The 15,220-nt window shown below is 38.5% G+C and overlaps 1 protein-coding gene across 3 annotated transcripts in view; it reads right to left on the minus strand.

Annotated features, from left to right (window-relative positions):
• The window catches only part of LOC104587444 (phosphatidylinositol-3-phosphatase myotubularin-1), a 92,687-nt gene extending 77,904 nt beyond the window's left edge, over positions 1-14,783 (minus strand). Inside the window, exons 1-5 of one of the 3 annotated variants that reach the window (XM_010245059.3) lie at positions 14,495-14,783; positions 14,325-14,393; positions 12,516-12,590; positions 9,324-9,395; positions 5,285-5,354 (exon numbers count right to left, since the gene is read on the minus strand). In XM_010245059.3, coding sequence (XP_010243361.1) covers positions 5,285-5,354; positions 9,324-9,395; positions 12,516-12,590; positions 14,325-14,393; positions 14,495-14,542 — 334 coding nt within the window. In that variant the 5' untranslated portion in view covers positions 14,543-14,783. The remainder of the gene's footprint in view (positions 1-5,284; positions 5,355-9,323; positions 9,396-12,515; positions 12,591-14,324; positions 14,394-14,494) is intronic. The other 2 variants (XM_088889525.1, XM_088889524.1) reach the window with 2 other exon arrangements.
• Between the last annotated feature and the right edge of the window lie 437 nt (positions 14,784-15,220).

Consider the following 15,220-nt stretch of genomic DNA (forward strand, 5'->3'; position numbering starts at 1 on the left):
TGCTCACCACCACTTCTATAGAATCCACCACATTGACTACCTCTCTTGTCCCTTCCCTCACTTCTACCCTGCTAGATCTGCCAACCGCTACCACCTTTATCGAATCCCAGTTAATCTTGCCAACTACATTTAACTCAACTCCTTTGCTAATCCCAGAAATGTCTTCGATTTCTCAATTGTTGGGCTGAAATTTACCATTTTTTTCTTTCTTTATCCTTTGTCACCTTCAAACCATCCTTCTTCTTTCTTGCACCATCGTATCTGGTTAGAATCCAGGCCCATTCTTTTTCTCTTCTCTAAGGACTTAAGTTCCTCCTCTTCTCCTGTTCGAAGCTCAAAACTTCTTCAACTAGTCCTAAGACCTCATTATCTCCTTCACCTTTTCCACTTCAGCCCTTTAACAAGACCTCCCCCCACGTATTTCTCTAAAGCCACTTCATCTTCACCATCCCTCCCAACATTACAACTTTGCCCCTAGCCCTGTTTGCACATCGTCTTCTTCCTCCAACCAACTTTTCATATTCTTTCCACTCTCAACCCTCTGGTTTTGCACTTCAACACTCCCTTCTTTCTCCCCTCCTCTAACTTTCTACTTTTCAAACATCATTGGTTCCTACAATCCAAACCCTTTCTTTTTCTTATTGACAATAAAGCATGTTTAACAAAAAAGGGGAAAAAGAAAGAAAGAAAGGACTACAAGAGGAGAATAAATATAAGAAAGGGAGCCTAAAATTCTCACACCTGGGTGAGAGGAGGAGCCTCCCAAACCCTTTCATGTATCACATGATTTACACATTAAGAACCTCAAGAAAGTTAAGAAATTGAAATCTCAAAACTCCAATCAGGAACAGTAGTTGGTTACCCATCTCATTAAGGATAGAGAAGATAAAGCCTCAAAGTTATAAGTCAACAGATGAAAAACAGTCCCCTTGATGTATGGAACTGCTTGAGATTAGATGCAAACCAAAAAATAAACAAACAAGAGATGATTAAGAGGAAGAAGAGAGAGAGAGCTGGCGGCAATGAGAGTTAGAGAGTGAGAGGTTCGAACTTAACCTCCCTCTAACACTCTAAACATTTTATTAAGAAGTTAATCTTTGAAATATTACAGAGAGGCCCTTGAGTGGGCAAGAAAATACAAAAACAGAACATTACAGAGCATGGGCCCAGAATAAGGCCCATTACAGAGGGAAACATAACATAACATGAAATGACAGTCTATGGGCCATTCGGCCCATCTCCTCTACACTCCCCCTCAAGCTGAGCATAGATGCTAATCATGCCCAGCTTGCCAGTGTCATGTTGAAGCCTTGCCTTGGAAATGCCCTTGGTGAGGAAATCTGCCAATTGTCTTTCAGAAGTAATGAATGGAAGACACACTTCACCGGAGAAGACTCTTTCTCGAATAAAGTGTCTATCAACCTCAATATGTTTGGTTCTATCATGTTGTACCGGGTTGTGAGCAATGTTGATGACAGCCTGATTATCACAGTACAACATCATGGGTTTGCCATGATCAATCCCAAGTTCTTCCATTAAGGACCTTAGCCACAACAATTCCGAGACTCCATGTGCCATGGCTCTATACTCTACTTCTGCGGAGGATCGGGCCACAACTGACTGTTTCTTACTCCTCCAAGAGACAACATTACCAGCCACCAGACTGCAATACCCTAAAGTAGATCTTCTATCATCAATATTTTCAGCCCAATCAGCATCAGTATAGGCTTCAAGTTCAGATGACCATGCTTGGTAAATAGAATTCCTTTTCCTAGAAGAACACTAACAAACAAAAGAAGAAGATTGATGGATAGCAATTTAAGTAACAATTTGGAACCCCATGATTGACCATTAGAAAGAAGATTGTCTTCCTAGAAATCAAATTATTTATCTAAGGTAGGGGAAATGACTCTAACAAAAAGCACTCTATTTAACTTCCCCTTGTATTCTCTTTCTTTGTTCCCCATCCCACCAAGGTGGCTAACAAGTTAAGAAAAAGACTAAGGCATTTCTTATGCAAGGATTGGAAGAATGAATATAATTTCCATTTAGTGGTTTGGAATAACGATTGGTGATAATGGTGGTCTTGGTTTTTGTGAAGTTAAGGATATGAATCTGAAATTCATTTGAAGTGGCATTGGCAGTATAACGTGAATGTGGAAAGTAGCTGGAAGCATCTGATTGAGGCTAAATTTGGAACAAAAAATGGGGGCTAGAATCCAGGACAGACACCATTACCTTTTAGCTGCTAATTGTGTTATGGAATAGAAAGAGTATATGATACATTTAACAAGGGGCAGCTTACAAGTTAGGTAATGGAAATAGAGGTCCTTTCTTATGGACTCTTGGTGTGAAAACAGAGCCCTCAAGGACCTCTGCCCAAACCTATATGCAGTTACAATCATGGTTCGTAATTTCGATATCGATGAACATTACACCATGTAGAGTTGGAGAAATTTTGGAGATATTTTGTTAATTTCACTAAGATATTGGAAAATCTAAAAAATCAGAAAAGTTTTCTAGAAAATTGAATTAGTTAATAAACCTTCAACAAATCATTATAAGAAATATATTACACATTTAAGACTCAAAACATAGAAAAAACTACATAAGTCAAATAAGAAAAATTAAGAGACTATAATTGGTATATTTCTCTCTCCCTTTTGGCCTTTAGCCATCTTCTTTTCTTTAGACATGTCAATTATTTGACATTTTAATTTTTGTCTTTATTGATACTATATGTTTTGATTAGATTGAGAATACTCCATTTTTTTCTTTTTCTTCTGAATTAAAGTGACCTAGTAAGTGAATCATATCTAAGTAGTAATCCAGTTATACAATCACCAATTCCGTGTTGGTTCTTTTAGGAAAATATTTTTAAAAAATTATGATGATTTTAATAAAATGTTGAAAAGTTTTTAATAATATTCTAAAAATTTTAATTGTAAATATATAGTTTATCGATGGAATTTGAAATATCCCCGACATATCAGCAAAATATCGAGGATACTTGAAAAAAAAAGATTCCCATAAGGTTTCACATCACTGCCTAGAAAATGGGAACATTTCGGGGATATATCATCAATATTGAAAACCATGGTTACAATAGATTAGGAGGGAGTTATTGCTCAAAATTTTGATTGGGTGGTAGGGGTGCAACTTGGGCAGGCTTGGATTTGGAATTTGTTAAAATTTTAATGGGTCATCCATGGGGTTGGGAGACTCTTTGAGATATGAACTGATGGTGCTGTTGCAAGGTTTAAAGCTTGCTAAACAATCAAATTTTCTGCACTTGGAAGTAGAGGGAGATTCAAAGTTGATCATTTCTTGGGCTAGGAATAAAAAGCTCATGCCTTGGATCTATAGGCATGAATTTAGGGAAATAGAAAGCATTACACAAGAACTGAACATCACTTTCAATTGGGTAAGAAGGACTGCAAATGAGATGAACAAAACTCTAGCAAAACAAGGGGTATATAAACAACAGCTGTTTTGGTCGCTGGTGTAACAGTTGTAATCTGTGGGGAGTGGAACTGCTTCCTTTGTAATAACCAGAGTTAACATCATTTGATAAAATCTTAAGTTTCTTGCTGATCAAAAAAAAATGAATGGGCCCAGCCTAAAAGCCAGGGCTCTCAATACAGTGTAAATTCTTCAAATTAGATAGCCAACTTGCACCTATTGGATGAGAGAGCATACTATTTGGACCCCAAAGAAACCTGCAAGACTGGGAGATTCATGTAGTGATTGACCTCCTAGCTGAGCTGTGCAAGGTCCTCCCTAGAGCAGGTATATTCTGAACCAGCAAAGTTGGAAATGGGCTACTTCGGGTCTGTTCCCAGTCAGTTCCTTCCAAAAACACTTGGCTAATTCAGTAAGCAGCTCTTTTCCCTACAAGTAGAAGTATGGAATACTGGAACATCCAGGTCCCTTCCAAGACAGCATTCATGGTAAGGACTGCTGTCTTGGAGAAATGTCTGACTAGAGACAATTTGTTGAATAGAGGTAATGGATCTCCCAACTGCCATCCCACTTTGTGCATCTGGGGATTGGAAATGGTAGATCATCTATTTCTCCATTGCCAAATCAGTTCATTGATTTGGCTCCATTTTCTTAGAACCCTTGATATCAGTTGGTGCTTCCCCAAAATGTTCTATGAAGCCTTGATTTGTTGGCAGATTATAGGTCTTAGCAAGAGGAGAAAGACATCATGGAATTCCACCCCGGATGCAATAATCTGAGCTATCTGGAAGGAAAGAAATGTGCAAATATTTTACAAGAAATAGTCCCAAGAAAGATTTTGAGAAGGGCTATAGCTTTGGTTCACTTTCAGCTCTCAGAGACATGGGTCATTATAGAAGCTCCACATTTTCTTTCTTTTCAATTGATGTTATTTATCGAGTTATGATGGGATTGTTTTCAGGCCCCATCGGAATGGAAAATTCCACTACAGCTGAACTGAAAGCAGTAGTTTATGGGATACAAAAAGCTAAGGAGATGGGGGGTGAGAAAGCTGGTTGTGGAAGGTGATTCCAAAGTGATTATCAGTTGGCTAAAGCAAAATGAAAGAATACCCTGGCTATTCAGGAATGACATCAAAAAGATTAAAAGCTAATTCAAGAACATGCAATTATCAATTCAGTGGACCCCAAGAGCAGCAAATGGATTTGCAGACCAGCTAGCTAAACAAGGGGTAAATAGGGATCAATGTTTTTGGGCTCCGTTGTAAGAATGAAAAATCACTCTGATAGTTAACATGTTAATTATAATGGGGTAGCCGAGGCTACTCGTAAGCTGTAATTTCTGTAATTCTGTTTATATTAAGGGAATTTCCTTTCACTGATCAAAAAAAGTTGTTTATTGAGTTATGGGGTGTATAATAAGGGGGTAGTATCTTCTCCACACATTGTATATGGATCTTTGTAGTTTCTTTTTTGCACATTCCTTGAAAAATTTATAAAAGCATTACTTTACCATTCTTCCATTAAAACGCAAAAAGATCAATGGTACAGTGTGGAATTACTAAAAGTTGCAACACAGAATGTTAAAAATTCATGCAATTTTTGGACACTTATCAACAAAGAGATACAAAACCTATAGCATGATGTTGCTATTAGCTCAGTATACCAAGCCACAAATTTAAAACTAGCTACATCCAACCAAGAAAAATGAACAATACTAGGATACAAGCATGGCATGGAAACCATTCATATGACCAATTTAATAAGTTAATGAAATAAAGATCATACGTAGATTAACCAAAGTAACTGCTCTATTGACATACCAACAACCTGGAGAAGTCGACGTGATGGAGTTTTATCAGATTGATGAGGGGCAGAGGGAAGCTTCAGGACCTATCAGTAGCAAATTATATAGAACATCCAAGAACTATATAAATATGGAATATATAGATAAAGATTGACAGATTTAAAAACAAAAAAAAAAAAAACAAACAACAACAACAACAACAATACGCAAGCAAATTCTGGAAATAGAAAGATGCACACAGGATGTGCCCATTACATACAACCACAGTTCTGAGCTTGTCCTTGAATTCCCTGATATTTCCACGACATAATTCCATTTCCATGGGCAGCAATACGAAATTTTACTGGAATCAACATATCCCCCAGTGAACACTACCAGCACTATGCAGAGTGCAAGAGATAGCATTATAACATAAGTTGGTGACAATATTGTAGATAATTAAAGTAGTAGCAATGTTATTACCCACCTAAATTACATGATTACCACTTTGGGCCAGCTCAATATTCATTTCAAACATGAAGTTAAAAATTACTTTTTGTTTGTGTAATAGATTATTTGATTGATCAATTAGAACCATTTACATTTTCTATGAGTTCAAATTTTGCTTTAACCCATTCTATCATTTAGTTTTGAATCTTACGGTATACAGGACAACTTCAGAATGTATTCTTTTGTCTATAACCGTAGTTTCTTAACTTTGTTTAATGATTTGGAACAAGATAATAATTTAAAAAGGTGTGCCTACGCTTCTTTTATCATTTCATAAAATATCATTCCATATTTTACAATATTTTTTGAAGATAAAGAAAAATAAAATTTTATTCAAGGAGGGAGAGGGAGAGAGAGAGAGAGAAGGTACAATAGAGGTGATAAGACATCACCCAGTCCCAATGCGCTAAAAAAAAAAAACACTAACCACAAGTGAAAGAAGAACTCCCCCACCAAACCTTACAAAAGCCAACAGCAAAAAACTATCTCCCACCCCTACAACAAGGATCAAAAAAAAAACAAAGAATCAAAACACTGCCCAACTTCATAAATACCACCCATCAAAACAAAACAATATCCCAACCTAAAAAAGACCGCCCTCTTTCAAAACTTACTAGGATCACCCCACCCTCCTACTACAGATTTGTCCCATCCTTAAGGAAGGAGACCTTCTCGCTTTTCTTCAAACTTTTCTTTGTTTTCTTCACCCTCTTTACCAGTCCCAATCCAAATAAGCTCCCCTTCAATCTGGTGAACACCTTTGAAACCTGCACTGTTCTTTGCAGCTTCTGTCTTCTCAACCTTCTAGTGGCAGTAGAAACCTTTTCAATAATTCATAATTCCTTTTGCTCGGAAGCTATCCTCTCTAACTCCAACACCACAATTTTTCCAAACAGTTGATCTGTCTCCTCAGGCTTTCTACCACTAATGAGAGTCTTCCCAACCATGAACCTACCTTCATCAACACCAATTCTGCTTGCACAGGGATTCCCCTTCTCCCCACCCATCTGAAATTCTGTTTTAGTATCCTCCTGCATACATGAGTTTTCTCCCACTTCTCTAAAGGTTTTTCTTGCAAATTCCTCACCTCTACTTCTTTTCCACCACCATCTCCAGATCAGCTGATTTTGCTACTTCATGGGTCTCATCCATCAGAATTTCATCTTCACTTGGATCCCCCTTTTCATCTTCTTCCTCCCCCATCTCTTTGTCTTGCAAAGGTTTAGTTCTATACATCCTCTTTCTTTCATAAACCTTCAACCCACCAGTCTCCTTACCACCTGAAGTTATTCCTTCTTCACTCCCTTCCCCTTCTTTTCCCCAGCCCATTCTCTCCTCCATTTCCCCACAAGTCTTTCATTCACACCTTTGCCCCTCCGTAATCTCTATCCCAATTAAATTTGATGTTGTCTCCTTCAATCCCTTCTCCTTGTCTCTTGCCTCCCTATCCCCTCCAGTACTTTCTGACTTCTGCTTTGTCAAGCACTCTCCTCCACCTTTTTATATCTCCAACACTTCCTCTTCAATTCCATCTTGAAAAAAGATTTCAGCATCAAGCTGAAAATCTTCAACTATCTCAACCTGTTCTCTACCATCTGAAGATCCTTTCAGTCTGTCATTCAAGAGCTCCCCAGAAACAGATGTTTTCTCGAGAAACCCTTTCAACTCATTCCTAAACGATCACTAGTTTACCTTCCTTAAACCAACCATCCACCACCACTTCCCCTTTCCCTGAATGAGATTCTTCACTGTTTTCTTTTGAATACGAGACATCCTCTTCACAAAGAAACTTAGTTCTAACCCAAACAAAACCCTCTGAATTCAGTAAAATAGCTCCATAATCTTCTTTACATCCCTGTATCTTTATTGGTTTCCTTCATCTTCATTCTCAGAGCTCAAGAAAAACACAGCTGGTTCCAAGTTTGGGTCAGCCCCTCGTCCAATTTCAAACTGGGCCTGACAGCCCTCTTTCCCTTTTAGGCCTTGCACGCGACAACATTAAGTGTCACATGCCCCAGTTTGACCTTCCAGGTTGAACCAGTTCACCTGCAGAGGTTCAGCAGTCCCCGACCTATCTTCTTCAATCCTTATCTGCTCCCCAATCTTCGAGGCAGCGTCTCCAATATTACTTTGTTGCTTGTATCAAAGTATTTCCCAGTGTCTCCTCCCGTCCCCTATTATTTACTACTCTCATTTAAGGCAACTGCATGTTCCTCTTTTGTTAGCCCCAAACCTTGACCTTCCATCTCCAGGAAACAGCTATTCTCATTTGAATCCATCAACATCTGCCTGCCACATCGAACTTCATACTCCAAACTCTCATCTTCCTCCCTACAACCTTCCTTCAACAGCCCAGCTTCCATGGAGGTCAGAAGCCACACTGAAAACCATCTTCCATCAGAAAAAGGCTCTAACTTTCTAGGAACCTCTTCTGGTTTCACTCCGTCCAACAAAATTTCCACAGAGCAAAAATCTTGTATGAATAATCCTGATAATCAGCTAGCACATATGGCTGCAATAGATTCAAAACATTCTTTTCTCCACAGATGAAACGGCAAGCCTAGAATTCTCATGATCACTTCATCCGAGATCATCGAATCTTCCTTATTAGAACTTGGGCACTGTTTTGATAACAAGAGTGAACCAGCTCTTGAGTGGATTGAGGATTGAAGTTGCTACCACATCCAACTTCAGATCATCCTCCAACAGAGCTATTAGATCTTTGCAATTTTCAACCAGGGTTAGAATCATTGAACCTTTCATATCGCCTACTATTTTATTCCAATCATCAACTTCATGCTTGGCTTCCACCACCATTTTTCCCCCAGTTTCCTTCGACTGATTGAAAACCAGTTTCCCTTCCGTTCTCAATCTTGCAGCCAACACCTTTTCTTCCTCAGTCACACTGAAATCTCTATCCAAGTAACTTGCTTTATCACTGTTTCTGGCTGTTAGCTCCTCTGTTTCTTGCTGCATCTCATCCCTGTTTTCCAGGAACCTTTGAAGAAGATTTCTGCTTCCTTCCACCCTTTACCTTTTGTTCCTTCTAGAAAACACCAAGTGTTTTCTTCTAATTCCAAAGTGTCCGAAGGGAGCAATAAAACTTCCATTTCTATTTGCTCTCCTTTCTGCAACATACTTCCTACAACTCCAAAGCGTCTTTCCAATCACTAATTCTCTGTGAGCTAAAAGCTGAATTTAAATATCTCAAAAACCAACTGACTGCTTCTACTGCCAAGAACAACATCGACTTCTTACACTCCTTAAGTCCTAGAAAACTCTTCTTTTTAATCCACCTTTTTTCGAAGATAAAAATCGTAGCTTCTATCTTTGCCACCCTCCAAAACATACTCTGCTCCCCTATTAATTTCCTACTATGGCATTGTTTTAAGTATGAAAAGTGTTTTTCTGACATTTCCAACATGTTTCCTATATTTGGACGACCAACATCTCCACTGACACAACACTTTAAACCCTAACTAAAAGGATTTAATAAATTAACAAATAGTACAAAGATGACAATATAAAGATCACTAATGACATTGATATCATAATAACAAACTTACAAGCTTGCTGAACTTCTCAATTGTTGCCAATGGTATTGTGCCAAGTGCAATTATTTTCCTAGTGCCCTCACTCTACAAAATTTCGCAATTAATATCAACATGTGCAAAAAAAGAAACATAGTAATAAATAAATGTACATACACATATTATAAATAATGATGATGACTGAAATTGATGCTGAAACTCAACTAGATCCATGAGAAATTAGTGCTGCAACCATGTTCAAGGATCCAAACATAACAAATTCAGTACAATTCTCGTGGCCCTTGAAGCTTCTAAGCAACAAGACCAGTAATCTTAGAATGTTGGGTGTTATTGAACATCTGAAAATTAGTACAACCACAAAAAAGTCTGACAGGTTAAGTTGAATCTACAGTCAAATTGAGCAAATAGTCACTAATAAGTAGTTATCAAGGCAGCAATCAAAAACTATGCATAGGGGTGGCAAATGGGTGGGTTGGGTTGGGTTGGGTGTGGGTTGAGTACCAACCCACCCATATTGACCCGCTAACCCATTTGCCACCCATGTCGGTGGGTCAGAGTGGGTCACAACCCACTCTGACCCTGACCCACCCTAAACCACCCATTTGACCCTCTAATTTAAAGTAGATTTTTTTTTTATTTTCTCTATTTTAATTGCATAAAAACATAGAATAAATGAATATAAAAAGTTTCAATTTTTCAAATAAAAAATAAAAACCTATAAAAACACAGAAAATGGTAAATAATATATATTTCATGTAAAACACCAGAAATTGCAAAAAAATACAGGGAAATTATTAAAAATCAGAAAATATAAAAATTTGCAAAAAGTTACAGAAAAATGTAAATACACACATATATATTTCAACTAAAAGGATGTGAAAAAAGATAAAAAGTTCAAAAATATTTTCAAATATAAAATACATAAAAACACAGAAAAATGATAAACATCAGAAATTGCAAAAAAAAAAAATACAAGTACACTGGAAAAGACAAAAAATTCAAAAAAATATATAAAATCTGGATAAAAACAGAAACTGCAAAAATACATAAAATGATAGAATATTCAAAAATCTATATATTATAGCAAAAAAGGTAAAAGAAATGCAGAAAAACAAGAAAATGATAAATTTTTCAAAAAAAAATATTTTGGAAAAAATCAGAAACTGCAAAAAATTCATATTAGAAAAAATCAAAAGTTTTTTCATGGCATTTTGTCATTGGATAATATACTATTAGATTGTGCCAATGTAAAAAATCAAATTTTTTTTCATGTAAAATGAAAATTTTACATTGTTTCCGCTTCGGTAATTGATTTTTTATCACATTACCTTGAAATAATGACAATATCAAGCTGAAACACAATGTATTACTCCAAAAGTCGGGCTCCAAGATTCGAATCTTCAATCTGGAGATTTGAGTGAGGAAGAGAGAGTGGTGGTGTGTTTGCCAATTCAAATCGGAGGTTTGAGTGGTAAAGAGAGAGGGTGGTGGTGGTGGTGCGGCAACCAACTTCAACATCTGACACAGAGAGAGGGGTGATGCCTAGTGCGGTGTCTACCTTCCATAGATCTGAGGAGTCAGTGAAGCAGCCATCTTCAAGATCTGAGAGAAAGCGATGGTGTGATGTCCACCTTCCATAGATCTGAGAAATCGGTGTGGCAATCGGCTTTGATCGAAGATATGGGCGAATAGATCTGAGAAATCGGTGCAGTAATTGGCTTTAATCGAAGATCTGGGCGAGAGAAGAGAAGGGGGATCGGCGAAATTGAGAGAGAGAGAGAAAGTGTGTGGTGGTTGGCTTCACACAGAGATCTGAGCGAGAGAAAGGCAAGGGCAGGGAGGGGTGACCGGCAACATGAGAGAGGAAGAGAGGGGTGACCGACAGCAGCGACATGAAAGAGAAAGAGAGGGAGAGGGAGGGTTTCAGGAGAATAAATCCAACCCAATGAGAGGGTTAATGGGTAACCCTTGACCCAATCAACCCTAACCCTTTTTTCCTGACCCTTATGGGTCATTTGATTCATCTTGACCCACTATTCAAATGGGTGGGTTTGGATGGATTATCAAGTGGGTGGGTTGGGTGGGTCAAGTGGGTTGGGGTCAAAATTGCTAGCCCTAACTATGCAAAAGGGTGTCACCTTGTTGCCTAATTGCTTAAGCGGGCACCTAGGGCCAGTTAGGTAGTTTTTTTTTATTTTTTTAGACAAATATAAGACCTATAGTTTATTAGGGATGACCCATGTTCAATGTGTCATATTTTCAACTTATTATTATTTTGTATTGAAATTATGAATTTTTATAAGATAATCAATTTCATTTAGCAAAGTAGTAAGACGTGCTTAAGATTATGAATTTTTATATAACAAGAATCCAATGAGCAAAACAATCAATCAATAGCATCATCATCAACCAAGCCTTATACCAACTATATGGGATCAGCTACATGATCCTGTTTTGCCATTCCATTCTGTTTCCTTATCCACAAGTCAACAACACATTGAATCCAAGCAAGGAAGTATTGGAGAAAGAATCCAAGCAAATAACTATGAAAAAATATGCTAGTATATACTATATGGTTAACTTGTTCCTTGCATTGCCTAAGCAGTGCCTATGCCCATAACACCTTTTTTTTTTCGCATTAAAACATACATTTCCTGTGCCTTCATACGCAAGGAACAAGTTAGCCAGACACCTTGTCTTATGTTGTATGCAATGTTGTATTTTATTTTTGCTCTATGATAATAATGTACCTAAGAAGTGCCTATGCAACAAGGCTTTTTCTGGAGTGTGCTCATAACACCTTTTTTTTTGCATAAAACATACATTTCCTGTGCCTTCTTAGGCAAGGAATGAGTTAGCCAGACACCTTGTCTTATGTTGTATGCAATGTTGTATTTCATTTTTCCTATACGACAATAATGTATCAATGACAAGTTTGCAATGGGTCTCTTTGGTTTTGCAAATTAAGTCACTCTGGCAACTAAACTTCAGAAGGTAATTGTACTAGCATTAGAGTTTTCCAAACTAACCAACAATAAGCAGGTTATAGACTGTACAGAATAGTGGAAGCCTCTTCCTTATAGATTTTGAAAGGCAACAACAAGAAACACTACAACACAAAACCTGATAGCATGATTTTAAACTTGTTTATATGCCAAAAAAAAAGTTAATATGAAAAGGAATCATTAATGTGGTTTAGAAACTTACCAAAAAAATAAGGCGAAAATTGGTAACAAACAAGGTGCCTGCCTCATCAGTATTCACGAGAACAACACCGTAGCCCTGGAATCATACTCCAAAATCAAAATGATGTAACAACACTTGAAAGGAAGGCATAAAAGAACTTCTTATTTAAATCATTTAGTTATCTCCTAAGAATTAGAAAATAGTATACATATGCCAGGGGGCAATGAGCTCCACGTAATAGAGTAATCATCCTAAGGCATTTCATCAACAAGAAATTTTAGCAACATAAACATAAAGTAGGGGATTATCCACTGCATTCATTTCAGTATTCTCTATTTTATATCCATCAGTCCACTTTAAACCCAAAATATTCTGTTACTCATTTACCGTTTCATTTGGAAAGTGTCTCACCTTCAGCTACTTTAATGGCCCAACTTCCTACATTCATAAGATGACCCACCATGGCACTAGCACTCATTAGATTAAATGGATAAAAAATCTTTAGAAAAGTAATTGTAAAAGCACACAACCCCAATATAGCCTTCCCACCCCCACCATGTATCTTTTTGTCTTTTCTGCTTTGAGCAATTAGTAGTTCCCACATAATAGCAATTACCCAAAAGTCCAAGCTATCCCAGGCCTTGTAAGGGTTGAACTGGATATGGACTTAACTTTTGGCATTTTCAGTGATTCCATATCTTCTTACAAAATGTCATGTTGAAACCACAAGGCTCTTGTGCTTCATAAACATATCTTGCTCCACAAAAGGAACTTCCTTGTGTTTAACAGACCTTCCAGACCGTCTCTTAATTCAGAAGCAAAAACATCCAATGCAGACTGATAAAAGCTAGATTTACTGCACGGTTTTCATTAAGCTACATAACAGCCCCATCAATCACGTTTCCTCTTTGATCAATGCCCTGCAAGCCTTCAGTCTATGCTCGTACAGAACTCGTGTATCTAATCAAGTCCATGGTACCGCCATATCTATACAGGTAAAAATCCATCTAAGCACTACAGGCAACCTCACCAAACCCAGAATTCGTGTCACAGTCCTCTCATAGTAAGCATCTAGTTCCTGATAATTTCTGATGTAGGCGCATGTGGCAAGACCTGGGATGATGCCACGTGGCATCGTCCGAATGTAATCCTGGCCGCCCATCGCCAACCACCTTCAACCACTCCCAAGGCAAGGTCAAGTAAAAATAGGGGTGCCCCTCTCTTGGTGAGGCCATCTTGCTGCTCTTCATTTCTTGCTCTCGAGTGACTTCGTCTGAGCTCTCACCTCGGACCTCGTCCAACCCCTCATACACGCTTGACTAACTTCACCATCAGAGACTCCGCCTCTGGGATAATACCCGGAGCCTCTGACTTGTTCTCCTACTCACAGGTTGGACACGTCGGCCTCGGCCGCAGGAAGCGGATTTACCTTGTTGCACTCGGCGGATAAGTCAAAAGAAATTGTTGTTGCCAAGTACCAGTTCGCCCAAACATCCCACCCCACCTCCTTCAAAAAAGAGATGATAAGAAAAGGAAATCCATCCATTAACGGAGGAGAAAAGGTCGAGACTGTAATCCAGTAATCCAACGACGTATACCAAATAATGATCAATTCAAAGGAAAAATAAAGTGGCTTCAATGAAATTTAAAATGGGAAATAGTAGTAGAAAGGAAGAAAATTAATAATTGAGTCATTAACAATCAAGCCTCTACAATTGAAAAGGCATAAAAATTCAAACAATGAAAAAAAAAATACTGTAAGACTTTTTGCGCCGACGATAAGATCGAAACAGCAAAGCATTAACATTCTTCCTCTGCTTATGAGCATACCTCCGCTATAATTTCCTCCGCCTCCAATAAAAAACCTTTCACACCAGGAGGTACGGACCTCGAAACAGGCTGCAAATTGAAGTACGAAAAAAAAAGGTGAATAAGGCACGTTTCAGAGGACTGTGACGGTGTAACCGGATTAACTTCTAAAAACCCTAGAAACACAAAACCTCGACTTTAGTCCATTCGAGTACGTCCCAGCTCCCGGCGCCCTCCATCTTCTCCGACCCAGACAATCAGATATCGGAGTTCAGTAAGAAGTCCGATCGAGAAGAACGTCGCGGTGGCACGACCATATGACAAGGAGTCCGGCTGTCTGCAGTTGTTCAAGAGATACGAGAAGTATAATTAGGACTAGAAAAGCATGCGAATCGCTCAGCCGGCGTCAGCGCCGTTGTCTTCTGCCGTTCGAAGAAATCCCCGTAGCCGTAGGTCGTGGCTCCCACGTGATCCCCGCCAACTCGTCGCCGACCGAGTTTTAGCCAATATACGTACGTAAGGAACCGGACTTTGCCCCTTGATGGTGGTTGGTCGGTTCGGTCGGATTTGATTTGCTTGTTTCGAATATCGTCGTACATCTACACTCAATCTAATATCAAACAGGCAAATGAAGTCCTCGACGTCCGATTGGAATAAGCCCGAAAGTGGTGCCCACCTACAGACGCAGCCTCATTGACGCAATGTTCATGGAATCGTGACTTCATCGTTAGCGGGCATTTTTCGGCATCAACTATGACGATTCCGTGTCCCCAAGTCCCAATGCTGAGAGGTAAAGCAGGACAACGGAAAATTCCACTTTCACTAAACCTAGCATTATAGGGCTGTTAACGTGTCGGGTTGGATCGGTTTATTGCGGTTTTTTTAACTGACCCGATCTGATCGGATTACCTGATATA

Source organism: Nelumbo nucifera, chromosome 6 (genome assembly GCF_055504915.1).
Source record: "Nelumbo nucifera cultivar China Antique chromosome 6, China Antique-T2T, whole genome shotgun sequence".
Classification (NCBI taxonomy): domain Eukaryota; kingdom Viridiplantae; phylum Streptophyta; class Magnoliopsida; order Proteales; family Nelumbonaceae; genus Nelumbo; species Nelumbo nucifera.